Source organism: Oryx dammah, unplaced genomic scaffold (assembly GCF_014754425.2).
Source record: "Oryx dammah isolate SB20612 unplaced genomic scaffold, SCBI_Odam_1.1 HiC_scaffold_28, whole genome shotgun sequence".
Taxonomy (NCBI): domain Eukaryota; kingdom Metazoa; phylum Chordata; class Mammalia; order Artiodactyla; family Bovidae; genus Oryx; species Oryx dammah.
The window spans coordinates 1,172,308-1,200,253 of record NW_024070212.1 but is presented as its reverse complement, the minus strand read 5'-3'; the positions used below and the strand labels follow the sequence as shown (position 1 = coordinate 1,200,253).

Below are 27,946 nucleotides of genomic sequence, written 5' to 3'. Positions count from 1 at the left end.
CCACTCATGCTTGAGACTTTCCAAGACCAAGGCCCTCTGAACATCCACTGAGTTGCGGGGCCCATGCCCTCCCCGCAGAGGCCAGTGGCACCAACCTTTGCTCTCAGAAACAGGGCAGTGACGATAACGCCGTAGATGAAGAGGATCCCATCCAGCAGGTAGCAGAGTTTAGGATCGAGCAGGCCGAAGCTCTGGGCCGCTGTGTCAAGAGATGAGATTGGTTAGCCAGGTCCTGGTGAAGGAACATGTCTGCCTGCGCGGGCAGTTACCATGACAGGTTAAGGAAATCATGATGAAGGCTGGCTGCATTCTCCATACCTCATTTGACCACAACCTCTCTCCCACCTTGGACCGGCCTCTGGGGAAACCTAGCCTACCCCAGCAGTGGACCTGGCACCTGGCAGGACCACAAAGCCTGGAAGACAGGAAGGAGGCAAAAACTAAGTGGGGGAGGTGAGATTGTCCATTGTGCACGTTGTGCAGGAAAACACCGTGGGCTGCTGCCCCCCAGCACGGGAGCCCAGATAGGTGCGAGCCCCGTGTGAAGCACGTCATCAGGAAGCCACCCCAAATTGCCAAGGGGCCCCTCACAGTAGGCACTACGCAAACTAAAGTACAGTGGGGTTGGGCAAGGAGGCACAGTAAACATTCTGGTTAAACAAGAAAAGCATTTTTTGAAAGCCCACTGCACTGTGAGAGAGGAGACACGGATTTAGCCTAGACTGTTCTTCCTGCCAGGTATGTGTGCAGCAACTCAAGTATAAAACGGGGGGGGGGGTAGTAGGCGTCTAACTCCACCCCTGCCTGGTATCACGGAAGCCACAGTCCCGCGGCCGCAATCTCTCCCGGGCCGAGGGCGCCCTCTAATGGCCGCCTGAAGGACTACCCCGAGACTAAGGGAGCGGACAACATGTGCGCTTGAAGGCCTCCTCCTTAGTTCTGTGACTTGGGGCAAGTTATTTACCCTATTTCAGCTGCCTCTTCCGTTGACCAGGGTGAAAACTATAACATTTCTTTAGTGTTTACTTCGTGCTAGACACCGATCTGATGTAATAACTTGTCAGTTCCTCCCAACAGCGCCACGTGGACACAGGCAGGGAGAACTTCGGATTTAGCCAGGAGCCCTCAGCAAGTGAGAGGCAGGCCAGGAGAGCCCAGGTGGCATATCTCCCCTCCTCCCCGCGTCCCCGACCTCCTGGGCCCAGCGCTGCCCTCCCTCTTGCAGGAGCAACGTTTTGGCCTCTGCCACAATCCATGGCAGCAGGTGAGTCACGGCTGCATAGCCCTAGTCCCCACCCCCAGCCCTCTTGAATCCTTCTGTTCTCAACCCTTTGACTCCTTCCCTAACTCAGGACGCTCCACCCCCACCCCAGGCACTGATTTCTTTGTAAACGTTCCATAGTCCTTGCTCAGAAACCGTTTTATCTGTCTGAGTAAAGTCTGAAGTAGGGGATCTGAAGGCCATTCCAGTGTTCTTGCCTGGAAAATCCCATGGACAGAGGAACCTGGCCAGCTACAGTCCATGGGGTCGCACAGATTCAGACACGACTGATCACACACACACACCACACACACTGAAGGCCTATAAGGAAACAAGCTAGCCCCCAGCAAAGGCCACGTCTGGTGGCCACTCCACCCTAGCTGGGGTAATTTGTTTTTCCTTTTAGGACTGGAGGGGTGTCAGCGGAGATTTATTTGGGTGGTTGAGATTCAGAAAAAGGGTTGGGAGAAAATCGCTTAGTTGCCTGTCACATAAAATGAGAACAGAAAAATTACTGGACAGTAAATTTAGAACAAATAAGGAGAAATATTTCTTGGTGTTGTGCAGAGCCAGTGTAGTGGGGGAGAGGATTTGGCCCCTCCCCAGAAATAAGTAATAGAACCACATTTCTTTTTTTTCTTTCTTTTTGAACAGCAGCATGATTTTATGACCAAAGACAAATGTGCTGTGTGTGGTTTGGTCAAAAAAAAAGGATATTAATCGCCACACATACCCCAGGGTAGGAAACTTCCCTTTGCCAAGTCCAGCTGTGACCATGCTAGGAGAATGGGACTGAGGAAGGCAGTGATAATCCAGAAAGTTCCTTGAAGGGACCCAGGGCCTAACTCAGTTGTGTGGTTAATTAACTATTTATTGGGCATCTGCTTGATGTCAGGGGATATTGAAATAGAAAGAACCCTGGATTGGGTATCAGGTGGGTTCTATCATTAGTCCTTCGTCTGCCACTAAGTAGCTGTGTGGTTTTGGGCAAGTCACCTCACCTCTCTGGGCCTCAGTTTCTCCATCTGTAAAATAGTGGGTCATCCTGTCTACCTTAAGGGTGCGGTGAGACTCAAATGAGAGAATGTACTGGTAGGTGTTTTCGTAAATTTCCTCCTTAAGGATAACATGTCTAACATTTGAGTCCCTGCTCTTTTAGGGCTTATGTCTTAGCTCTTGAGGCCACACCCAGGTTGGAGGGGCTTCCCTTGAACAGCAGGCAGCTTTCCAAGATGACAGGAGCCATGGACACTCCTAGGTTCTGGCTCCTTCCTGGCCTCCCCATCCCCAAGGGAGAGACCCGTTTTCCTCCTTCTCTGAGCATCTCGTTTCTGTCCCCACCACATTCAGTCCCTAAGAGAGGTATTTAATGGGGTTATATGGTGGCTGTCTTCCTAAACAACAGGAGAACCTGTTTTATTTCATGCTTCCCATCCTCTGCCCCAGATCCACAGCACCCAAGAGAACCCCAGAATTTGCACAAGTACCCAGATACTGATTAAGAGTTCTCATTCTCAATCCTGGTTGCACATTAGAATCGGCCTGGGGTCCACTCTGACCCCAGGTTCTCATTTAATTGTCTGGGGTAGGGACCAGGCGTGAGCATGGGCCAGCGCACAGCAGAGCCGAGATTCAGAGCTGCAATGTCCCTCAGGCACAGCCTTTCTCAGCAATACATCTATGCCCTACCACAAGTATAAATTTCACTGCCAAAAAGAGACAAAAAACAAAAGCAAAGCCTCAGTCTTTTACATGCACTGCAATTTTTGTGTACTTCTCAACTGTGTATTATTGAACTTCTCCAAGCCTCAGTTTCCTCATCCATAAAACAGGATAATAATATTAACTGTCTCATTAGGTAATGGTGAGGCTTCACTATCTCAATAAAATAATTAATGCCTGGCATGTATTAATAATAAGTGCTCCATATATCAGCTATTGTTATCACCATGATTTTTTTTTCCCAAATCACCACCAATATATTTGTTTGAAGGAGAGAGGGTCAAATCATGTCAAGAACTTTTAAATCGGATAGGATTAGGGACAATGATCTGCCTAACTTCTGGGTGTTCACAGCTGCACAGGTACCTAGAGCATGTGAGGCGACACTAATTAAGCAGTGCTGAGGAAAATGACAGGGCCTCCTGGAACCCAGTATCCTCCTAGCACAGGCCAGGACATTATAGTGGCCTGGTGAAAAAGAATCTCACCCTATTTGCAGAGCAAAAGAGCAGTGCTCCCAGCTGAGCTGCAGAGTGAAAGCTGGGGGTGGAATCTGACCCCGTGGTCCTTTCCCCTCCAATCTGGGCCTCCACAAACCACTCTGATCCCCTGCACAAGGCAGACTCAGCAAATCTGGGAAGTTAGGAGGATTCTTCCCAGTTCCCCAACCCCATTCCACTGTATCCAGGTCCCAGGGCACAGAGCCAGCCTCTCTGGACCCCCACTTCTGGATGAACGCATGGCAAACATGGGGCAGAAGCCCAGCTGGGCTGGGACCCGTCTGAGTGCTGCTAGGCTGCCGTTGTCCTATAGGCACTCCAGGATCAGGCCTCACCCGAGGTGGTCAAGCTGAGACAGAGCAGTTATTTAGGTCATTCCTGTTGCTTCAGGGCAAAACACAACCTGGCAAAAAAAGAAGGCTGGAGCTTCAGAAGAGCTGACCCTGCACATTCAAGTACTTCCTGCAGTGGATGCGGGATTAGAAGACAGGGAGCAGTGGGGACCCAGTCTGTGACCTGCGGTTGCCCACCACGATGAGATTGCCTGCCCACAGGCTCTCTCCAATCTCCATTACTAACTTGGTGTAGGTCCGGATGGTCAGGGTCCGCCTGAACTGGGAGCCTGGATGCTAGGTGTCCCCAGCCCTCTTTGTTGTTATACTGTCATCCATCCGGTAGGCACTGGAGAAGTGGGCCAACAGCATGATAAACTGGAGACTTCCTGCCAGGTAGCACACGTGAAACGAAAATAAAAATTGCATGAGTGTTGCTAAAAGAGCTCTCTAAAACTGAGCCAGGAGACCATTAAGAAAGTATGACTTATAAACATCTCAGCCTGGATGGAATCTGATTTTTTGACCCAGGGATGTCACCCAGAACACCTGCCAGAAATTCAAGATCCTTACTAAACCCTTACCTTAAAATAATTCGTGATGATCTATCTACTTATGGAACCCACACTCTAAAGCAACTTGTGATTCCTTAAGGACAAATATTTTCCAGCTCATGTTAGAGCCAACCAGTTCTCAGCAGGCAACTCTTAACAGCTTGGTGGCTTTTTGTCTTCATAAACCACAGATGCTTTCTCTTCCTTGGAACACTCTTTCAGGGTTACCTGAATCTGCGTCTTCTGACCTGCAGTACTCAAGACCCCAACCAACAATGACAACAAAATAAAGACTGCAGATAAACTCTTTGCCTATTTGTAGGCTCCTGCATGATCGGATGCCTGCAACAGGCCCTGTGGGACACCCAGAGGAGGCTCCAGGGGGAACCAGGCTTTGTTGGGGAGGGAGACACATGTGAAATGTTCACAAGCTGCTGTGACTAAGTGTCAAGAGCCAGCAGACAGTAAGAGCTGTGAATTCAGAGTGAGGCAAAAGCAACCAAAGGTGAGGCGCACCTAAGGCAGAGAGGCGTGTCTCTCCACATGTTGCGTCTAAAAATGGTATGAGTCTTATTAGCGAAAGTGAGCTCGGCATCTCTATACACCCTTTTGTCATCTTCATAAAGGTCCAGAGTGTGGAAGTTTCAGGGCACTGACCATTAACAGAAAGATTCTGGGTCCCCAAAGGCAGCCTGGAGGCACTAGAGTCTGGTTTTTCTGGATGAGATGTATTTGAATTGTGTTGTCTGTCTGTCTCCCAGGCAGACTATGAGCTTTCGTAAACAGACTGAACAGGACCTATCAACCTGGCCCTGCTGTAGCCCAAATCTACAGGCACACACTGACGCCCATCTCCCCCTCCAGCAAATCCTTTTCAGGAGCAGGGTCTCTGTCAAACTCCATCACATCCAATTAGTAAGGATACTTCCCATTTGAATCCCAACATGCTCTTTTGAAATGACTTCCTGTACCGGATCAAGTTTGATTCTCATGCGAGCCCAGAAGGTGAGCAAGGGGCGATTACTAGATCCAATTCACCGACTGGTGAACTGAGACCAGAGGAGTAGAGAACTTTTCCTGAGTACACCTGCAGGTTAGGGACGAGCTGGATGGGACACTGCGTCCCCGAGTCCAGGTACTTGTCAACCTCTCTGCCTTAGGTGCACCCCACCTTTGGTTGCAGGACATAGAACTTTCACCTAGCTCTGAATTCACAGCCGTTCCTGTTTGCTGCCTTTTGACACTTAGTCACAGCAGCTTGTGAACTTTTCACATTGTGTCTCCCTCCCCAACAAGGCCTGGAAAGCACAGATGATGCATTTTGATTTCACTTGCTTGTTTCCCCTCCTTACCTAGCACATACGAGGCCACTTAAGAAGAGGAAAGAACGTGAGCCTTAGAGCCAGGAAACCTAAGATTTAAATTCTGAATCTGCTTCTTACTAGCTTTGTGGTTTGGGACAGCTTTCTTAACCACGCTGAGCTTCAATTCCTCTATCTGCAAAAGGGGTTTATTAAGACTGACTTCACAAGGGGTTATGCAAATGAAATGAGATACCAGTGTGTGGGGAAGTGCCCTGTCTGGTGGCACGGTCTCAGGTGAACTTCTCCACCATGATAAAGGCTCTGAAGGTACAAGCAGCAGCAGGAGTAGACCAGGGCTTCCCACTCCTTCATGCCAAGGTTGGGGACTAAACCTGGGCAGTTTCCCCAGCTCAAGATGGAGTGACCCCTCTTTCAGTGTATATGAGGATAAAACCAGACAGTGGATATATGGGAAATGCCTGGTGTACAGCAGGAGCTCAATAGTAGGTGGACAGCCTGAGAACTCCTGGCTTCACCAAATGGTGACAAGCTAACTGACATCTGCACTGTGTTCAGCTTAGAGAACTCTTTGCCCTTGAGTTATCCGGTTTAATCCTCAGAACAACTCTGTATGATATGGGAAGAATGATGCCACTTCTATTCAGATGAGGAAATTGAGTCTCAGAAAGATCACTCAGCTAAAGAGTTCCCAAGTTTTATCTGATGCAAAGTCTCTCCACTCTATCTGGATGCTTCTGGAGTTTCTCTCTTCTAGAGAGCTTCCCACCTTTTATAAGAATTTCTTCTCTGATACCCCCAGACTCTGCTTGAATATCTCAGGTGACAGAAAGCTCAGCTCAGTTCATTTCAGTTCAGTCGCTCAGTCGTGTCTGACTCTTTGCGACCCCATGAATCGCAGCACACCAGGCCTCCCTGTCCATCAACAACTCCTGGAGTTCACTCAGACTCACATCCATCGAGTCAGTGATGCTATCCAGCCATCTCATCCTCTGTTGTCCCCTTCTTCTCCTGCCCCCAATCCCTCCCAGCATCAGAGTCTTTTCCAGTGAGTCAACTCTTCTGCATGAGGTGGCCAAAGTACTGGAGTTTCAGCTTCAGAATCATTCCTTTCAAAGAAATCCCAGGGCTGATCTTCAGAATGGACTGGTTGGATCTCCTTGCAGTCCAAGGGACTCTCAAGAGTCTCTCCTTGAACACCACAGTTCAAAAGCATCAATTCTTCAGCGCTCAGCTTTCTTCACAGTCCAACTCTCACATCCATACATGACCACTGGAAAAACCATAGCCTTGACTAGATGGACCTTTGTTGGCAAAGTCATGTCTCTGCTTTTCAATATGCTATCTAGGTTGGTCATAACTTTTCTTCCAAGGAGTAAGCGTCTTTTAATTTCATGGCTGCAGTCACCATCTGCAGTGATTTTGGAGCCCAAACAAATAAAGTCTGACACTGTTTCCCCATCTATTTCCCATGAAGTGATGGGACCAGATGCCATGATCTTCGTTTTCTGAAAGTTGAGCTTTAAGCCAACTTTTTCACTCTCCACTTTCACTTTCATCAAGAGGCTTTTGAGTTGCTCTTCACTTTCTGCCATGAGGGTGGTGTCATCTGCAAATCTGAGGTTATTGATATTTCTCCTGGCAATCTTGATTCCAGCTTGTGCTTCTTCCAGCCCAGCATTTCTCATGATGTACTCTGCATATAAGTTAAATAAGCAGGGTGACAATATACAGCCTTGACGTGCTCCTTTCCCTATTTGGAACCGCTCACCACCCATCAATTACTTGTGGAGAGCTCAAATTTTCAGAGCTTTAAAAAAATAGCTTAGGTCCTAGATCTACTTCCAAAAGCACAAAGAACACAAATTCTCCCACATCTATAGAGACTGTAAAATCCCACCCATAAGGAGCACTTTAACATCACAGCAAGAACAAACCCTCTGAAGGCAGGCAGCTTGAGTTCGAATCCTGGCTCTGCTGTTTAACTAGCTGTATGAATATGGGATAATCATAGCTACCTCCCAGGGTATGTGAGGTGAGTGGGAAGGGCTGGTGAGCTCTCAGTACGTAGGACCTCATGGTATTGATTCTAATAGCCTACAATTCAGGTAGGAGCAGACAGCTTCCAAGCCTCCTGAACCCCTTTTGCCACTCCAACCTGGAGTTCAGGGTCTGGCTGCTGCCCAGCTGCACCTCCAGACTCAGAGGCAACTGGTGATGACATTGCAGGCTAAGAATTTAGAAAACAGGAAGTTATGTGTGCTCAGGAAGGCAGTGGCAGCAGTGATGGGCTGCCTGTGCTGGGTGTGATGCCCAGCCCGTCCACCGCAGCACCTTCGGCATCCAGACCTCCCCCTCCGGGGAGTGGCTCTTTCATTGAGCAACTAACTTTCACTGCAGCAGGGGAAATCTAGGCTAGACTCACAGGATGATAGTTATAACCACTTTTGTGTTAGGAAGCACGTGTGAGTTTTCCCATTTGATCCTTACAGCAACTATGACTTTACAGCTGGGGAAACTGAGACTGTTTAATAACTTGCCTGCGGTCTAGAGCCAGGGTTAAACCTAGATCTGTCTGAATCCATAATCCAGACACCGTGTGGTCCAGAGTCCCAACCACCAGTTGGTATTGCCCTTGGACGACTTACTGGTCTTCAGGGATGGGGAGAAAGGATCCTCACCAGGCTTTGGAGACCTTCTTTTTCAGAGGATCCAATAGGTGATATCCTAACTTCACAAATGGCCTTCTTTCTTTGAGAAGGCAGAGGGCCGAAAGGCCTACAGGGTTAACAGCTATAGCTGGCCTACTATCAAATGTGAGACCCACACTGGCCAGTGCCTAGAGAGCCTGATCCATTTGGGAACATCCTAATCAACTTGACGTCACTTATTAGTACCAGATAATTTTTAAAATTTTACTATCTGTTGGAGTGTAGTTGATCAATAATGCCGGGCTAGTTTCAGGTAGTACCATGTAATTTTTTTTTAATGGTATTTGCTTTTTGTTGCTGGCTGTGCTGGCTCTCCGTCGCGCTGTGGGCTTTCTCTGGTGGTGAGCGGGGGCTAGCTGCGGCGGGCAGGCTTCTCGTTGCAATGGCTTCTCTCGCTGCAGAGCACAGGCTCCAGGAGATGGGGTATGTGGGCTCACTGGTGGTGGTACTCGGGCTTGGTTGTCCTGCGGCACATGGAATCTTCCGGAACCAGAGATTGAGAAAATGTCCCCTGCATTGGCAGGTGGATTCTTAACCGTCAGACCAACTTTATTTCTGTTAAGGGCTGAATTCAGTTCAGTTCAGTCGCTCAGTTGTGTCTGACTCTTTGCGACCCCATGAACCACAGCACCCCAGGCCTCCCTGTCCATCACCAACTCCCGGAGTTCACTCAGACTCACGTCCATCGAGTCGGTGATGCCATCCAACCATCTCATCCTCTGTCGTCCCCTTCTCCTCCTGCCCCCAATCTTTCCCAGAATCGGGGTCTTTTCAAATGAGTCAGCTCTTTGCATCAGGTAGCCAAAGTATTGGAGCTTCAGCTTCAACATCAGTCTTTCCAATGAACACCCTCAAAATTCCTATGTCCTAACTCCCAGTACCTCAGAATGTGAGTGTATCGGAGGTAGGCAGCCGGCATAATTTCTGACTTCTGAGAAATTGTAACGAGGGAGCATATCGCATGTAAGCAAGAACCTAGCACAGTGCCTGACACATAGTAGGTACTCAAAACACCGCGATAGGCCATTATTATTAGGAGATGCAGGCATGGTGCTAGGCAGTGAGGAGCAAGCAAAAACACAAATAAATGGCTTCACCATTGAGCAGGGAGGCGAGCAAGGAAACAGATTTCCCACCAAGAGAGACGCACAGGACGCTGAGGACAGCCAAGGGAGACGGCGCCTGTGCCCCTCAGTGCTCTGGGAGGAAAGCAATGACAGATCGTGGCCTCCCCTGGTAAGCAGAATCCACATTTCAGCTCTTTCTATTTGCTACACCTTCCCAGTGGCCCCTCAAGGCCAGCGGACAAGTGTCTCATTTTAGTGGACAGCACTTACTCTGTGCCAGGCAGTTATAAACAAGTTATATATACACACGTATATATACACACACACACAGAAAGTGCAGTATCTATGTATATTGTATATATATCTACATATTTTATTGCTATTGTTTAGTCGCTAAGTCATATCCGACCCTTTTGCATCCCATGAACTGTAAGCTGGACAGATCTTACTTGCTCCACTTTGCAGATAAAGAGTCTGAAGGTCAGGGAGATGAAGTGACTCCTGAGGTCCCGTGGTGTGCATTTCGCAGAGCCAGGAGGAAGCCTGGAGGAGAGGCCAGGTCTTGCCAGGCCTTTGTTCTTTAACTACACAGCCCACAGCCCTCACAGTATGCTCTTGAACATTAGCACCATTTAAAAGAAATCCGCTCTAGAACAAAACCCTCATGTAAAAATTCCAGGTGGGATTTTGCCATTGCTTTGCGACTTTCATTTATTGTTAGTCTGCAGATAAACCCTCACAGTATGCAGAGATATAAGCACATTTTTACATTTATTGATATTCATTACATCATTATCTGCAGGAGCAAAACAAAAAGAGGCAGAAGAAGACAAACAATGTAAATGTCCACCAGCTGGAAACCAGATAAATAAATCTCGGTGTATTTATGTAAAGCAGTTCAAATAAACAAACACAACAGACAGTTCTGTGTGTGCTGCTGTGGAAAGATCTTCGAGATACTTAGATCAAAAAGCAAGCTCTGGAGTGATGTATACAGTATTCGTGTATGAACAAGAAAAGGCATATTGCATAGCCTGCGCATGTGTGTGCATGACCAGTCAATCATGTCCAACTCTGCAAACCCCTGCGCTGTAGCCCGCCAGACTCCTCTGTGCACGGGATTGTCCAGGCAAGAACACTGGAGTGGGTTGCCATTTCCTTCTCTAGGGGATCTTCCCGACCCAGGGATCGAACCCTCGGCCCCTGTGTTTCCTGCGTTGGCAAGCAGATTCTTTATCGGTGAGCCTCCTTGGAAGCCCAGCTTGCACATGTACGCTGCTGCTCCTGCTGAGTCGCTTCAGTCGTGTCCGACTCTGTGCGACCCCACGGACTGCAGCCCACCAGGCTCCTCTGTCCATGAGATTTTCCAGGCAAGAGTACTAGAGTGGGGTGCCATTGCCTTCTGCACATGTATACTTATACATAAAAATGTATCTGGATGGTTTATGTTTGGGATGATTAACAAGTTCTGGAAACATTCGTGATTGTGATAAATCTCTCCATTTAGGACTCTTTAGCTTCTGTAAACACGGCTTATCCTTTTTGGTGTACAAGTTTTGTAAACAATTTGTTAAGTATACTCTCTTTGTTTGAGAAGAAACCACTGACCAGGAGAATCACACGTATAAAAGAGGATTGAGTCCTGAATATATAAAACTCTAATATACATATGGGAGTTGGGGAGGGAAATTGCTCCGTATTATGTTTGTGATCGTGGTTACATGAACCTATCCAAATCTTACAGCTCATAGAACTACCCACCAAAAACAGTGTCTTGTTAATTATTTTACTGTTAAGTATGCAATTTTAAAAAATTAAAAATTTATGATAGTAAAAAAAATTCTAAAAACCGATAGTGGTGATGGTTACACAACATTATGAATGTACTTCATACCACTGAACCGTACTCTTAAAAAATGGTTAAATGGTAACTTTATATGAAAATTTACCACAATAAAAAAGTATCTATATCTATCTACCTACCTACCTACCTATATGTTTGGATTGCTGCATACACAAAATACATTATTCACAGTAACTCTGGAGAGGAAGGAGTTGAGGGAGAGTTTGGGAAAATTTTACTTTGCACCCTTTTGGGTTCTTTGAAACTTTGTGATAATATATTACATTTATAATGTTAACCCAACAAAAACAAATGACATGAACCCTTAAATAAGTCCATATTTGCACAGCACAGTTCTAGGCAAGCAGAAAGTGAAGGGAGGGATACAGACTTGTCCATCTAGCAAAGCACCTTGAAGTTGACTGTGGCATAATACATTTCTGGTGATGACTTACTGGGGTTTGGAAGTAATTCAAATATACAGAAATGTTCACTCTAATGATATTTTGGGAAGTTTTCATATTTTTATGCATAAACATAAAAACAATTACTCCTGATGCATAGCACAATCATAAGTGAAAGTGAAATCTCTCAGTCGTGTCCAGACTCTCTTTGTGACCCCATAGACTGTAGCCCACCAGTCTCCTCCATCCATGGGATTTTCCAGGCAAGAGTACTGGAGTAGGGTGCCATTGCCTTCTCCAGGGGATCTTTCTGACCCAGGGATCAAACCCGGGTCTCTCACATTGCAGGCAGACACCTAACCCTAACCCTCTGAACTACCAGGGAAGTCCACAGCACAATCATAGTTGCTGTTATTATTATCAGTGCTGCAGAAAGGAGATACCTTCATACTCAAGTTCCTCCTTCCCCATCCTTGACACGAGCACCAGCCCAGCAGGTGGAAGTAGCTCTGACCCACTGCCTCGCTCCACTCGTGCCTCTGCCCCCGGGAGTCAGGCGCCTAAGAAGCCGAGCAGACTTCGAGGCATCAGGAACTGCGCTACCAGAATAACCCAAGGGAGGCCATGAGACCGAAGGGAGCCAGAGGGTCCATCTCTGAAGCCCTCATCTGCCCTCTGGGAAGGCTCCTACTGACTCCAGGCCATTGAGGCTAACTTCTCCCGGCTAGCACAGCACCCACAGCAAAAACCTGTATACCTATCTGCTTGACTGACAGCCCCTCCAGCCAAGGAGCTCCCTGAGCCTGGGGCCATGCTCGGTCCACTGCGGTAGGCCCTGTGCTTGTCTCCTTTGGCTACACGGTGGTAGGCTGGGGGCAAGTCGCAGGGTGAGGCTGGCCTACCAAGCGTAGCTTCTCCCAGACTGGCGGGAGGAAGTGCTATTTTGATTTGCAATTATACATACGTTATGGGGCAGGGTAAATTCTCTGCAGTTTTAGAGGCAAGCCTAAAGTCTTCGTGAGGCCAAGCTCACTGTCCCCTATCTGAGGTCCCTCCTGGAAAGGAGATGGAAAAAAGCAGTGGCAGGCTTCTGGGGCTTCTCCTGAGGTGGTCGTGCTCACTTACCCCTGGGCCCTGGCCACTCAGCAGTGCCAGGGGTGGGCCCTGCCCTCCGCTGTCACAGCCCACCAAGTGCGTTCAGAGGCTGGGCTCTTCCCTCCAACCACACACACCCAAAGCCCAGGTGTGCAGGACCCCAGCCTAAGGTTACCAACTGAATTCAAGAAGAATAGCCTTGCCCCAGAGGAAGAGGAGTTCTGGACTGTGTGTGTGTGTGTGACTCTGTGTGTGTGTGTGTGTGTGTGTAGGGGACCTTAAGGTCCTTCCCCCGGAGGCCAGGGTGGGCTCTGGGCTCTCACCGCCTCTCCGTGCGGTTACTGGGAGCAGCAGCTCCACCCCTGGGCCCACAGCTGTCTCCTAGCTCGAGGTTTCCTGTCGAGCTCAGCCATCCAGGGCCTGGGTTATCACCGGAGATCTCCCTTCTGAACTTGAACTGCTCACACACTCTCAGGCACCCGCCCCCACTTGCGGTCCCTTCCCCCCGAACCGCACCGCCCCCGGCCTCTGCGGGGAAGGGGGAAGTCGGCCGGGCTGGGAACGCTCGGGGTGGGGGTGCGGGGGGGCGGCAACGGGATCCGCTCTGGACCTGGGGGCCGGGGCCGCAGGGGCTGTGTCCGGTCGCCAGGGAGAACTGGCCCAGGGTCACCCCGAGAAGCAGGCACTCGCCAGGCCCTGCGGGGTGAGGAGGTGGGGAGCGCACGCCCAGATCAGGAGGCCTGGCTCTGGTCTCCGAGAGCGCTGAGCGCGTGTGTCCACAGTCCTACGGCACCGATGACCGGCCGGGGCCTTCCGGAAGGCCCAGGAGACAGAAAGGCCCTTTGGAGACAGAAGCCTCCCCCACGAAGAGCCTCCAGCCTGCAAGGTCTGCCCGCCCCCCCGCCCCTTCTCAGAGATCCAGGAGGAAGCGCAGTGGTCTCTCGGTTCTCACAGTGAGGGGTACTCCAAATGTCGTCAAAAGATGCTGCAGGCAGAGCCCGTAGATGCTTTCCCTTTGGAGCCCTGACACAGGGTAAGCAGCCAGTGCTGGATTTTATCGGCCCCCCTGCTGGGGCAGCTCTGTGTAGAGCTCTGGGAATCCACAGGTGGACTGCCCGTGTTGGGGTATGTTCTCTCCCACCCAGCCAAGGAGTGAGGGGCCATGCAGGGAGGGGAGGGCCCCAGGAGGTAGCCCTTGTCCGCTTCTACTGGTTTTCTCCAACATAAGCTAACCAGGTTGCAGGACAAGGTGTTATTCTGAGGACAGAAAAAGTCACTGAGCGAGCTCCTAGGTGAAGAGGGGTTGTTTTACTCCTCCTGACTGGCATCGGAGCCGAAGCTCTCAGCAGTGCTTGCCAGTTTGGTCTGGAGCCTGTGTCGGAATCACTCCAGAGTGGCTGAATTAGTCTCTAAGGGAAGATCCAGGGATCTGCACTGTAACATGATGCCCCGTGTTCTCTTCTGTGCTTCACTTCAGGCTCTGCTGCCTTCTGGGTTGATTGGGTCTGGAAGATTCTTAGGAATGCATCCAGCCCCATCTGAGCATTTGTGGACAGGCTGCTCCTTGAAGGAAGGCAACCCCAAGGCTCTCTGTCGTAGACACAGAGCAACCCTACCAGGACCAGGACCCCCACACTCTGTCCCTGTTATCAGAGAAACCCATCTTAGGTTATCTTCGGCGCATTTCATTCCTCACATTTCATTGTGCCGGCGTGTGATCCTACATACACATCATGCTGTCCCTGACATGGCTGCCTGGAGTTCTGCTTAGTTTAAAATAGACTAACGAGGACAGTCCTGAAATTTCTTTTTATCCTCTGCTGCTGCGGCGGCTAAGTCGCTTCAGTTGTGTCTGACTCTGTGCGACCCCAGAGATGGCCGCCCAGCAGGCTCCTCTGTCCCTGGGATTCTCCAGGCAAGAACACTGGAGTGGGTTGCCATTTGCTTCTCCAATGCATGCATGCCTGCTAAGTCGCTTCAGTCATGTCTGACTCTGTGCGACCCTATGGACAGCAGCCCACCAGGCTCCTCTGTCCCTGAGATTCTCCAGGCAAGAGTACTGGAGTGGGCTGCCATTTCCTTCTCCCTTTATCCTTTTAGTTCCAGTTTTTCCACATCCAGTCATTTGCTGAGGACCAGTTTGCTGGCTGCTGGGACCTGCCTGGGTAGCTCTCATATCCACCTGTGTCTTGGGAGATTTTGAACAACTGGCATGAGATGCCATCCTGGGTGGCGCCAGGAGCTGGGGTGGGCCCCTCACACTGCCCAGCACTGTCTTAGTGTGGGCCTCTGCTCTGGGCACCAGAGTCACAGCTCCTCTGAGCAGTTTCGGGGCCCTGCTGGTTTGCTCAGGGCTGTGTGCAAATAGGATGGGGAGCCTGGGTACCCTGAAGCCTGCTTTCATCCCTGTTGCAGGATTAGTTGGTGAGAGAGAACAAGTCCAATTTTCCAGGACAGACCAGGACAATCCTCAAAGGAAAAATAATGTGGCAGCCAAAATGGAGCTGGTGTCTCACCCTTGAATATTGCCACTGATTTATCCTGTATATGGACAAAGGGCGAAAATCACCCACCAACCCTGGAAGATGAGAAGTGCTGTGAGTTGAAGCAGGGAGCCTGGGAATGTAGGAGTAAGTGCAATCTTGTATATAAACAGGCACTCAAGAATTTTCCAAGATGCTGCCCACAGCTCTCCACCCAGATCCTGCCTTTCCCCTTCCCTCTAGTAATCCTTTTCATGCCTTTCTCAGCTCTCTTGTTCCTCTCAGGCTCCCTTTCCAAAAAGCTCCAGCCCACACTAGCTTCCACCGCAGTCATTATTTTTTTAGTACAAAGAGCACTTTGTTACTCTCACTGTGTCTAAAGGATTCTTTTCTACTCAGCTAATGCATGTTACTCAGGGGTAAAGAAAGAGCAGGGCTTCGAGTTCTTTTGATTCTACCATGTAGAAAGCCCAGTGGTAGGCCTCACCAAGACTCAGTCGTTACATAACTGCTTGGATGATTAAGAGGCTGATTGATTGACTGATAACTATTAATGCATAAGGATGAGATAGTTGGATAACATCACCAATTCAATGGACAAGAGTTTGAGCAAATTTCAGGAGACGGTGAAGGACAGGGTAGCCTTGCACGCTGCAGTCCATGCAGTCACAGAGAGTCGGACACAACTGAGCTACTGAACAATGATGCATAAGACACGTGAATTTTGCCCCCTACATTTCAAAGGGCCTATGAGTTGGAAGAAGCCTGAGAGACTGTCTTTATGGGAGTCTGGGCTAACACCATTACCTAAGGTGGGTGACCTTATGGAAACTATTTCACCCTTGGTTTCTTCACCTCCAAAATAAGGCTGTTCATATATCAATCACTATGGTTCCCTCCAGCTGTGATCCGTGTTCAAGCTAGTCATTAGGAAAAAAGCTACTCAAGATTTCTTAATGAGCAGATGTCACAAAGGGTCAGATTGCCTCCTTCTCTGGTGTCCCAGCACGAGCATGACTAAGTAGGATGAAATGCGCTAGCCCTTGAGCCTGCAAAGGAGAGAGACTGGCAGGCCTTTTTTCATGAATGGCTTCCAGGCTGTGAATGGCCCCAGGCCCTGCCATGCAAGATGCCACCCAGGGCAGCGTCCTCAGCATCCTACTGGCAGCTGAGCAAAGAGCAGGCTGAGTCTCAACCAGAAAGGATGAGCCTTCTGGGAGGACCAGTCAGTGGCTTCCAAGAAGACTACTCAGCTCATCCTTCCATTAAACTGTCCAGCTAAAAACTTTTACTCACTTTTCCAGACTCAGGTCAAATGTTACCTCCCCTGGGAAAACTGTGCTTCCTTCAGGCAGAACTAATCTCCCTTCAACGGTCACCTGTTTCTATTCTACGGGGTTCCGGAAAAATCAGGAATCGTGAGTTAAACTCATTGTTAAACAGAATTTTAGTTACATTTTTTCAAAAAGATAGATTTAATGTTGTTTTCCTTCAACTTTCAGATACCTGTTCAGGTAAAGTACTTCTAAACTGAAGAAATGGATCCAATTGTTAATTTTGTTTTTAAAAGATACAAGCAATACAAGAGTGTTTTGGACACTCTGTAGTGTATTTCTTGTGCTTTTTTTTTTCAACATTGACAACTGCGCTCATTGCTTTACACTTAGAAGGATTTCCTGATAAGTTGTTGGGAGGTTGACGTAAATCATATTGAGCACATTGTTTGAAAATGTCGTTACCATTCTGTTTAAAAATAAGTTTATGATAATATTTCTGACTTATCAGACATTGTAGCTTTTGATACATGTTCACTAAAGATTTGTGGAGAAGGCAATGGCGCCCCACTCCAGTACTCTCACCTGGAGAATCCCATGGACGGAGGAGCCTGGTAGGCTGCAGTCCATGGGGTTGCTAAGAGTCAGACACGACCTAGCGGCTTCATTTTCACTTTTCACTTTCATGCACTGGAGGAGGAAATGGCAGCCCACTCCAGTGTTCTTGCCTGGAGAATCCCAGGGACAGGGGAGCCTGGTGGGCTGCCATCTATGGGGTCGCACAGAGTCGGACACGACTGAAGTGACTTAGCAGCAGCAGCACTAAAGATTTGATGACAGGTCTGTCTTAAAAATTAAACTCCACAAGAATATATTTTATTCTTCTTTATATTTCTTTCTCTGCCATCCCTAGCTAATGCCTGCACAAAGTAAGTGATCCTAAGCATGTGATGAAGAAATAAATGATAAATTCCATCTGGATTCACCCCTACCCTTGCTCTCAAGCTGAGCCCAGAGTGAGCTGCCTCTCTCAATTCTGTGTTTTCAACTCTCTCTCCCTAATCTCCGAAAGCTTGACAAGAAGAAATAAGATTATTTTATGTCTTTATGTCTCAGATGTTCAAAAGATATGTGAGTGGGTGTGTGTAGCAGTGTGCAGGAAAAGCCCAGCTTCTTAGCTCAGGGAGAGTTATTTCTGAGTTCCTGAGGTTGGGAACTGGGTGGGCGCTGGGGTCACCCAAGGGAAGGACAGGTGCATTCCCAAGCCTTTTATGCAGGCTCTGTGTGAGGAGTGGTGGAGGGGGGAGCTGACTGATTGAAGCCTAGCCAGAGCTGGAAGGCTTTCCTGGAGGTGTGTTTGTCAGTTTGGCAACCCTTGTGCGCCGAGCCCACGCCCCGTGAGCACTCGCCTGTGACGTATTTCATTCTCATGGATCAAAGGCCCTGCAAAGCCTGATGCCCCTGCAGCTGCTGGGGACGTGGGCGATTGTGGGCTGAGAGTTCAGCCTGCCGGCCTGCCACCTCTGATCACAGCTCTCTCCCATGAGAGGGAATTCACCCCACGGCTTCCAAACCAGCCTCCACCCTCCCTCTTCTCTGGTGGAGGCAACGTGGGACAGGGGGAGCCTGGCATGTCACCTCCTCTCTTGCTATCTCAATTACCCCATAATTTGGGTTCTCAGGATGTCTCACCAGGACAACCAGAAATCAATGAGGTCTTCTACCAGAGCCTGGGACACTTGCAGCACCCTGTGACCACTCATATTTAATTCTCAGTCCAGATTTATAAACAGGCTTCCTAAATAATTCAGATGGTAAAGAATCTGCTTGCAGTGTGGGAGATCAGGCTTCATTCCCTGAATCAGGAAAATCCCCTGGAGAGAGAAATGGCTACCCACTCCTGTATCTTGCATGGAGAATCCTATGGAGAGAGTTGGGGTTGCGAGAGTCAGACAGGACTGAGAGACCACACTAGATTTATAAGCATATACACAGAGGTGCAGATATCACTATAGAGAAGTAAAGGAAAAAAATTCATAAAAGTCTTCACAGTGACTTCATTTCTGGTTTTTGAAGTTATAGATGATTTAAATCTTTTTTATGCCTTTTCCAAGTTCTACAGTATATTATATAAGAATATAGAGTTTTAAAATAAGAAAGAAAGTGAAAGGGAAGTCGCTCAGTCGTGCCCGACTCTTTGCGACGCCATGGATAGTAGCCTGCCCCAAGCTCCTCCGTCCATGGGATTTTCAAAGCAAGAGTACTGGAGTGGGTTGCCATTTCCTTCTCCAGGGAATCTTCCCAACCCAGGGATCGAACCCAGGTCTCTCACATTGTAGACAGATGCTTTACCATCTGAGCCAATAAGAAAAGACAGTAAAATACATTTTTAATGCCTTTTGTTAGCCTTCTCCACTCCTTAGATGTGCTTTAGATCAATGAATGTCTAAATTGCTCCACATTCTTCACATACATGTGTAGACAGGAGGTAGGTAGCTGATGGGATGCTGGAGTGAAAGGCTGGTTCCAGTCAATTCACAGAGTAATAGAAGCCCGCAGTAGAAGTGGGACATTTAACATCGTTTAACTCACACAGGACTTGCTGCCGTCACAGGCCCGTCTGTGCTGACCGCAGTCTTCTCCCCGCCCAGCTCTCTTCAAGCCCAGGAGGCAGATGGAAACTGTCTGCTAGTGCTATTCAGGGGCTGGCATTCCCCTCTCACATCCCAGGACAAGGACCAGGCTGGGGTTTTGGGTTGCTCTTGGGTCACAGGTCACCTTTCCTGGAATCCCTCCCAAAACACAGCTCACAGGAGAAGCCCTGAGTCTGGCCGTGCAGCTGGACCGGTGTGGTTTAGGGAACGAAACCTGAGCAATGGGGCGGGAAGCTGGAAAAAATGATGTCCCTTGGGTATCCGAACACGCGGATGGTTCGAGCTGGATCAGGACCTATGAGTGTCTGCGTGTATGAATGCCTGTGTCTACACACATAAGAGCCCATGAGAGAGGGTACGCCCTGTGTCTCAGAAGTGTCTAAACCAGGAGAGGTGGTTAAGTATTTCTTTGGGCTGGAGGCAATGCCTGGCAGGAGGGTTTGAGAGAACACTCTAGGCTCATTTACAGAGAAGAGGCACCCGGGCTGTTCCCAAGCATGGCTTCTCTCTGTGGGAAGAATGTGACAGCAAGGAGAAGGCGGCCAGACCAAGCCTGTCACTCCTGGAAAGGGCCCTCCTTGGTTAGGGACTGCAGCCCCACCAGCCTTGCTCCTGTCCCCCCTCCCGCGCCGGCTGTCTTCAGGCTGGAGGGCTCCTGCCTCTGGGTTTCCTCTCGAGGGTCTCCTCCCAGCGCTCCCCGCAGTTTTCTGCGCCCACCTCTACTCCACCTCTCGTCTGTCACCAGATGGCCCTTCCTGAGGTGGCGTCAGTCCCTGTCACCTCACACAAACTTGGGTGACACGCTGCCAGCAGCCCTAGCCCTAAGAACTTGGGGACGCTCCTTTGGGTTGATCCAGCTTTCTGGAGGATGGACAGTCACCCGGCCGTCCCGGCGACCCTTCCTCGCCTCTGTATGTGGCTTTCCTGTGCGACCGCTGAGCACCACCTGCTCTGGGCTGGGTAGCACAGAAGTCACACTGTCCACTTTGGTACAGGAAGCATCCAGGGAACTGCAGTCAAGACTGCAGTGTATCCTATGACCAGGGCCAGCAAACCCTTCTTAATCTCCAGACAGGCCAGGTACAGACGGCAGACTCAGAAACTCACAGTCCTATCGGCTGTCGTTTGTATTAGCACACCAGGATGCGCCCAATTAGCACTGCTCGTCCCTGCCTCCCGTCTGACTTCACATGTCCAAAACCCTGGAAGCAGAGACCGGAAAAAGTCATCTTTTTTTTTTTTTTAAGGAGAAGGTGGAAGGGAGGGTAGCACACATTCACTTATTCACACGCACAAAAATAAAAGGCCTTTCATGGAGATAGTCTGCTGGGATATTTAGAATCTAGGATTGTAACTTGGCATCTCTTTTCTCTTGATCCTGCATTTTAGCCTCCAAGTTAGTGGGATCTTGAAATTGCACTAATCATTGGTGAACATTAAGTTCAAAGAGTCATTATTTTTTGGAACATCAGACATTTAAACTTAAAATTATTGACCCCATTGAAGTGAGTGCTTGAAATTTGATCTGAATCTGCATCAATTTATTTCCTAAAATTATTAAATTAAGGAGAATGTCACTCTATTGCCTGAATTTAAACCAGTGATTCATTTCAGCTAAAGAAGTTTCTTTTTCCAGGAATGCTATGTCCTATAAATTAAAGGGGAATGCTCAGAGAAATGGTGAAGAAGAAAAGGTTTGTTTGCTTATTTGTTTGTAACATTTTGGTTCCTGACTTAAGAAGAAAACCACCCTGGAGATGACCTTCTCATTCCATCACCCCTAGAACAACAAAACATCCCCAGAAATCCTGATACTGCTAATAAGGCACATTCCTTTTATGACTGCCTTCAAAAGACTCCCCTGTAGCCGACTAGCTGTGTGTTCGGTTATGCACTTTCTCCAGAGCGTGTCAATTGTAGCTGATAGCAATTGTCTTTTCACTGGGCAGTAATAAAACTGTTTTTACATTCTCTTCCTTTGAGAAGCTTAATTTATAAATGGAAATAACAATAAGTTTATAGTTATTCCCCCCCGCAGGAGCCAGTCTCCTTGAACAAAACCACCCCAAGATTGCAACCACACAGGATGAAGTCAGTTTTTCTGAATTCCCAATTTCTGTCAGTTTTTCTGAATTCGCAATTTATGCATTCTCAGAAGGCAGCTAATTTATTTCCCCAGCGTGTATTTCGGCTTTTCATAAACACTTAGCACCAAATACAGAAGCTGCCTCCCTGCTGCATGGAGTGTAGGGGATTCCTAAGTACCCCTGTTTTTCTTCAGCTGAGGAGGAATTTAGCTCCAGATCTTAACAATTCTAGGGCTGGCTTTCCCTAAGGATAGCTCAGAAATAGTCCTGTTAGTAAACTCCCTGGGAGAAGTGGCTATTAGAACCAGCTGCCTCCTGCTATGGGCAAGGGTGCTGTCTCCTGAAGCAGGGCCCAAATACCTCGAACTCCCCAAAGCTGATTTTCTCAGCCCCTCGTCCCTTTTCTGAAAGCAGAAAGCTGGGCAAGCAGGAAGCTAGGTGAGTGAAGAAGATGGAGAAGAAAGGGAAGAATTTTGCCTGCAGTTTTCTACCTTCAAATCACTGGAAATGGAAGGTGACACCGCTGACCCAAAACTTTCATTATCTTTGTTTTAAAAGGAAACATTTTAAAATTAATGTAAGAATAAAGCAAAAAGAAAGATTAAGAGAAATACAGTTACTGGAAAAGTTCAAAGATTGCAATATTTATCTGCAGTGTATGTTCTGTTAACAAAAAATGATGCCTATTACTTTAGAGCTACATTGTATTAATTTCTGGAGAAGGAAATGGCAACCCACTCCTGTATTCTTGCCTGAAGAATCCCATGGACAGAGGAGCCTGGCTGGCTACAGTCCATAGCATCACAAAGAGTCAGACACGAGTGAAGTGACTTAGCACAGCACAGCAGAGGCCAGTGTTAATTCATTTTTCTTTTCTCTCTCCCTCTGTCCTTCTCTCCCTCTTGCTCTCTCTCTTCCTTTTACTTCCTTTTTAAATTGATATCACTGTCTCTTGCTTTTCTCTTTTCTCCTCTTCTACCTCCCGCCTTCAGTCTCCCTTTCCATATATTCCCCCTCCTCCCTCCCTCCATCCATCCTTCCCTTCCTCCTGTCCTTCCTTCCTCCCTTCCCTTCCAAAGACCTGGAATGTGTTTGCAAGCCTCATATACAGAGTTCCTGCAAGACTCCCCTCTTCCTCTACCACACCAACCTCCTTGGGCTGACCAGCCCCTCCTAACCCAGCAGGTGCTGCGGCTGAAATCCACCAGCAGGCAGACTCCTCTACTCTTCCTTTCCCCTTCCCGTAGTGATTCTCCAGCTCGTTATAGGTGAGCAACAGGGAAGTAATAGCATTGGTTTCCCTGAAATATTTCAGGGAACATTTTATTTCACAGCGGGAATTATTTATCTAGCCCAGACTGCCAGAAAATTCTGAGCATCTAGTCATTTGGAGGTCACTGATGACTGGTCATGCCCTATCCATATTTCTCTGGCTACAGCCGAAGCAGTTCTTTGAGCAGTCAACTGGGTAATATTAACTCCCTTTCCTTCTTCTCTGCTAATTTGAGTTCAGATGATACATAGCCAGGCACAAACACACTCCTGACAGCAGTCGCCAGGGAATATTGCTTTTTTGGACTTTGACACCAGCTCCAACTCTGAGTGGAATTTAAGTGATATTTACTGCATAGAAATTCCTCTTTGGAGCCCAACTCTTCTGGCTTAGCCTGCTGACAACACATTAGATTTATTCTAGCTTCAACCAGCCCAAGACTCAAACTTAATTACCGTCACTGGGGGCTCAGGTTGCAGCTTTGGGGTTTGTGGCTCAGCACAGATCTCATGATTGGTACCAATTATGGCATTTAGAGAATCTCAAATCAAACAAATTCACAAAGGAAAAAACCCGCCTTCTTCACACTTTTCTGACCATTTGCCAGGTTAACTTCGACCTCCTTTAGGGAAAAAAAATCAGTTTGTCTTTGGACTGATACAAAGTGCTACGTGATTTTGTGCATTAAAATCCATCTTTATGTTGTACTACTTTAGACTTGTTTTAATGTTAGAATTTAGAACTAATGGTTTGGGGAAATTTTTCATTTAGTGATGACCTGCAAAATAATTATTCCTCTGCTCTGCTTTTTCCCTGCATTTTCAACCCCAACTTCCCCCCCTGAGTTTTAAGGGTCACCTGTGTGCTGTGCTTAGTCGCTCAGTTGTGTCTGGCTCATTGCGACCCCATGGATTGAAGCCTGCCAGGCTCCTCTGTCCATGAGGATTCTCCAGGCAAGAATACTAGAGTGTGCCATGCCCTCCTCCAGGGGATCTTCCCAACCCAGGGATCAAACCCCGGTCTCCTGCCTTGCAGGCAGATTCTTTACCGTCTGAGCCACCAGGGAACCCCAAGGGTCACCTAAATACTGAAAATAAAGTGTAATTCAGTTTCATTTATGAGAGAAAACATATGTGTATGTATATTTGTACATACATATATATATACACACATAGGTACATACACGTACGCTGAGCAGCAGTTTCCAGAGTGGGGACTGTTAAGTCGAGTGAGTAGTCACTGGGTATCATGAGCCTGACAGGTTGGAACACCTTGATTAGCTAGTTAGCATATCAATACAAAGGCATCATAAGACCCGGCTCTTGTCCCAAAATTCCAAAATTACTTTATCCAAAAGGATAGCATCCAGGCCAGAACCCAGAGGTGACTGAAGGGTTATGATGAACGCTCACCATTGTGGTGCATGCTCGCTTTTCAAAATTTACTGTGGGCTCCAAGCTTGTTAACAAAGTTTTGCCATTTGCTCCTGGCTAATTCTGTGGTGAACATTATCTGATTTTCAGCATCCCTTTATGCAAACACAAAGTCATAAAGTCCCCAGCAGAGGGCCCCAGCCACAAATCACCTATTTTCCACCTTTGTTTACCACCTGAAAACTCCCACATCCCATTTGGAATGGTCAAAGGACATGAAATCTATACGGGAATTTTCCTTTCAAATAATTCTGTTGCATTGGATTATTAGTGCCTTCCCGCCTGCTTCTCTGCCTTAGTGACTCAGAAGATAGCACTTGGCAGATAAATAGTAAATGCGATAAATGTTTACATTCCTTCCCCAGAGACCCTGGAGCTGGTTGGCGCTTGCTCTAAATGTCACAAGGAGTAAAGAACCCAGACCTGCGTGTTGGGGGCTGGCTGTTGTGACCAGCCTCTCTGTGGGCTTGCCCGGTTTTCAGTCACAGTCTGGGCCTGTCTTGAGGTTCTGCTTTATTCTTATATTTAAGGGGCTGCCTGTGGAAAAGGAAATGGCAACCCACTCCAGTATTCTTGCCAGGAGAACCCCATGGACAGTGGAGCCTAGCGGGCTGTACCCCCTGGGGTTGCAGAGAGTCAGACTTGACTTAGTGATTGAACAAGTTTCTGCCTGTACACCTCCTCAGCACCCTCTGTTCCCACCTCCTAACCCAACTAGATGAAACCCAGCAGAGTTGCTCTATCCCAGTGACCTAAGGCCTCTGTCTGTTCGGTTTAATATCCATATGGTACCTCTGTGGGCTATTTCCCACCCTGTACACTTCCTCATTTCAGACATTTGGTAACAAATCGAAATTGCAGGGGCCGTATTACATGACACAGTTCTCCAATCCCCTTAATCAATTCATAATTGACTTTTAAATCACTTAGGTGTAAAAGCAAATAATAATATCCCCACTGTTTAGTAGCTAATAAATTCCAACTCATGAAAACTGGGGGAGAAGGCTTAGAGCATAAACATTAAATATTTATATAGATATCATACCCGTGTAGACATAAAAAAGCACATACACATTTTAGGCGTCACTATTCATTTTTAACTTCTTAGGTGATATCCAATAAGGAAAGATTTCCAGCAAGGAAAAAAAAAATGAAAGGAAGATTTGTTGCTTTGAAATAATTATAAGAAAATATCCCTGTAATATCTACCCTCCTCTCCCAGTAAAAGAAAAAAGAGAATTCAAAAATACTGAATTGACCAAATTATTTTTTCTCTATTGTGTGAAAGGTAAGTTAATATCCACAAAGAACTTAGAGTTCCCATACTTGAAAGATGCTCTATAAATACAAAACATCATTATTATTTTTTATTAATAAATGATATGTTTATATCATGTATTATTGAACAGAGTCAATTTTTTCATCTGAACCATTTTTCAAACCTCTCACAGTACAGGCCCATCTGATGGGAGCTCTGACATGAAGCCAAAACACCTCTCACAGACACAGAGAGACTATCAATCAGTTTAATGTAAAGGTCCCTCCACGTCAGCCTCTTAGAAACCCAGCAGGGCTGTCTCAGATCTGCTTTCCTTCAGTTAAGTCAAGCGAATTACACAGTGCTGGGCTCACACAAGGCAAATGGGTGATCTTTCCACCCTCACTACCCCACTCCCAAGCAGGAAAAAACGAGGTTAGGGAGCCCTCCTCTCTTCCCAGGGCAACCCATTTGGCACAATAGTAAAGCATTTGCCTGCAATACAGGAAATCTGTGTTCACTCCCTAGGTCGGGAAGAAGGGAATGGCCACTCACTTCAGTATTCTTGTCTGGAGAATTCTATGGACAGAGGAGCCTGGTAGGCAACAATCTGTGGGGTCACAAGGAGCAACCATCACTTCACTTCCAACTTCTTCTCACCTCCCACCTCCCCTGCCAGCCCTGACATGACAGTTGTGTCCACTTTTTGCAATCCCGTGGACCGTAGCCTTCCAGGTTCCTCTGTTAATGGAATTTTCCAGGCAAGAATACTGGAGAGGGTTGCCATTTCCTACTTCAGGGGATCTTCCCAATCTAAGGATCAAACTCGCGTATCTCCTGCATTAGCAGGCAGATTCTACCATTGCACCACCTGGGAAGCCCTGCGTTCTGCTTACTGTAACCAACAAATCTGTAGCAGCTAATACCCCTCTTCCTGGTCAACTGGTCTCTCCTAGACAGAGCTCCTTCACTTTGCTGATCCATTGTGAATGAAGGGGATTAAAAATAATATATTCTCTTTTCTTCCAAGCAGTGGAAGGAAGCCGCTCTCTCAAGCACATAAAGGAAGTAAACTGCACTCAGAAACGGAAGTTTCTAAAACTAGAAATAAGTGATCTGCTTTTTAAATAAATCTCTTTTTAAAATTTTGCCAAGCAGGATTTATCCATTTGCAGAGTCGAACCCACTTGAATAATCCAAATGTACTGGCTCTAAACAAAGGCCCATTGGACTAATCAATTTAATTGGAAAATGGAGGCATACAATTGTCAGTTGTACAATTCAGTTGCACGTTTACTCAGGAGGATTCACTGAAGAAGGGGATCGACCCTCGGCCTGGCCTCCGGTACTGGCTGACTTCCCAATGTGCTGAAGTGGCTACTGTTGATGTTGATACAGTTAAGATGGTCCTGGTGGGCTGCCGTCTATGGGGTCGCACAGAGTCGGACACAACTGAAGCAACTTAGCAGCAGCACCAAGCGTTGTATCAGCGTTTTTTAATCTGGCATTTTTTTGTTAGCCAAACATAATTTTATTCTCAAGAATGATGCCACTACTGGAGAACTGGGCCTGAAAAACGAGGGAGATGAAGGAAAGGGTACAGGCAAATGATCTGAGGTTTTAGAATAAATCAGTCCCTGGAGTTCATTTGTTTGTTCCTAGTCATTGCAGAAATGTTTCTAAGAGCCTGCTGTGGGCACCGTGGTGGTCACAGCGGCACTGTTGCTTTTGCTGATGCCCCCCAGATGTCTTGGAGAGAATAAGGGTCTTCTCTAATCTGCTTAAACTCACTCCTTTTGTGATCTCATCATTCATTCTCAGAGTATTAAAATCCCACCCATGTGCTGTTGACTCGAGCATTGGTATGTGGAACACTGACTCTCCCCTGAAATCCAGACTTGAACATCCATTTGGAAATCTAATAGTTAGTTCAGCTCTAATAGGACCTCCTGCCCCAAATCTGTTCTTTCTCTGGTAATTGAGTAAATGTTAAGATGAATTTGATTTTTCAATTCAAAAGTGAAATATTTATTTTTATATTCTTTATAACTTTTCTGGTAACAGGAGTAGAAATGTTAAGTATAGGAAAATTAGAAAATATAGAATACGTTGAAAAACAAAATAAAAATTACCCATAATTCTATCACTCAAACATAATCACTATTAACATATTGCAATATTTTAAAATGCTTATTCTAATGTATTTTTTCAAAACCTTAGGGGTTTTGTTTGATTCTACTTAAGATTATGTTTTTCTTTTTTTCTTTTTTTTGTTACTATTTTTGCTATATGCAATTATTTAGCCACTCTGCCTATTATTAGAAATTAGGTTATTGTTGATATGTATTATAAATAGTGTTGTAATACACATCCTTAAATATAGATGATAAATAAATAAAAATTCCTCTGATTACGTCTTAAGAAATAAATTAAGACACAGGAAAATGCAGCCAAAAGAATAAATTTTTTGGAGCTCTTTAAACTTAGGATTGAATTACTTTTCAGAAAGATGGTGTCAGTTTACCCTGAACAGTTTTTGGAAGGCTCCAATTTATTGTAGTCTCACCGACACTGGGTATTATCATTAAACAAACAAAAACCGAAACAGCCTACCGGTAAGGGAAAAACAGACTCTCATTTTACATTTTGCATTTCTTTGATTATTAGTAACGT

General features: G+C 47.1%; 1 protein-coding gene across 2 annotated transcripts in view; it reads right to left on the bottom strand.

Moving 5' to 3' along the window:
* The window catches only part of CD247 (CD247 molecule), an 85,970-nt gene that overhangs the window by 6,462 nt on the left and 51,562 nt on the right, over window positions 1–27,946 (bottom strand). For both annotated transcript variants that reach the window (XM_040229956.1, XM_040229955.1), the window contains exon 2: window positions 96–199. In XM_040229956.1, coding sequence (XP_040085890.1) covers window positions 96–199 — 104 coding nt within the window. The remainder of the gene's footprint in view (window positions 1–95; window positions 200–27,946) is intronic.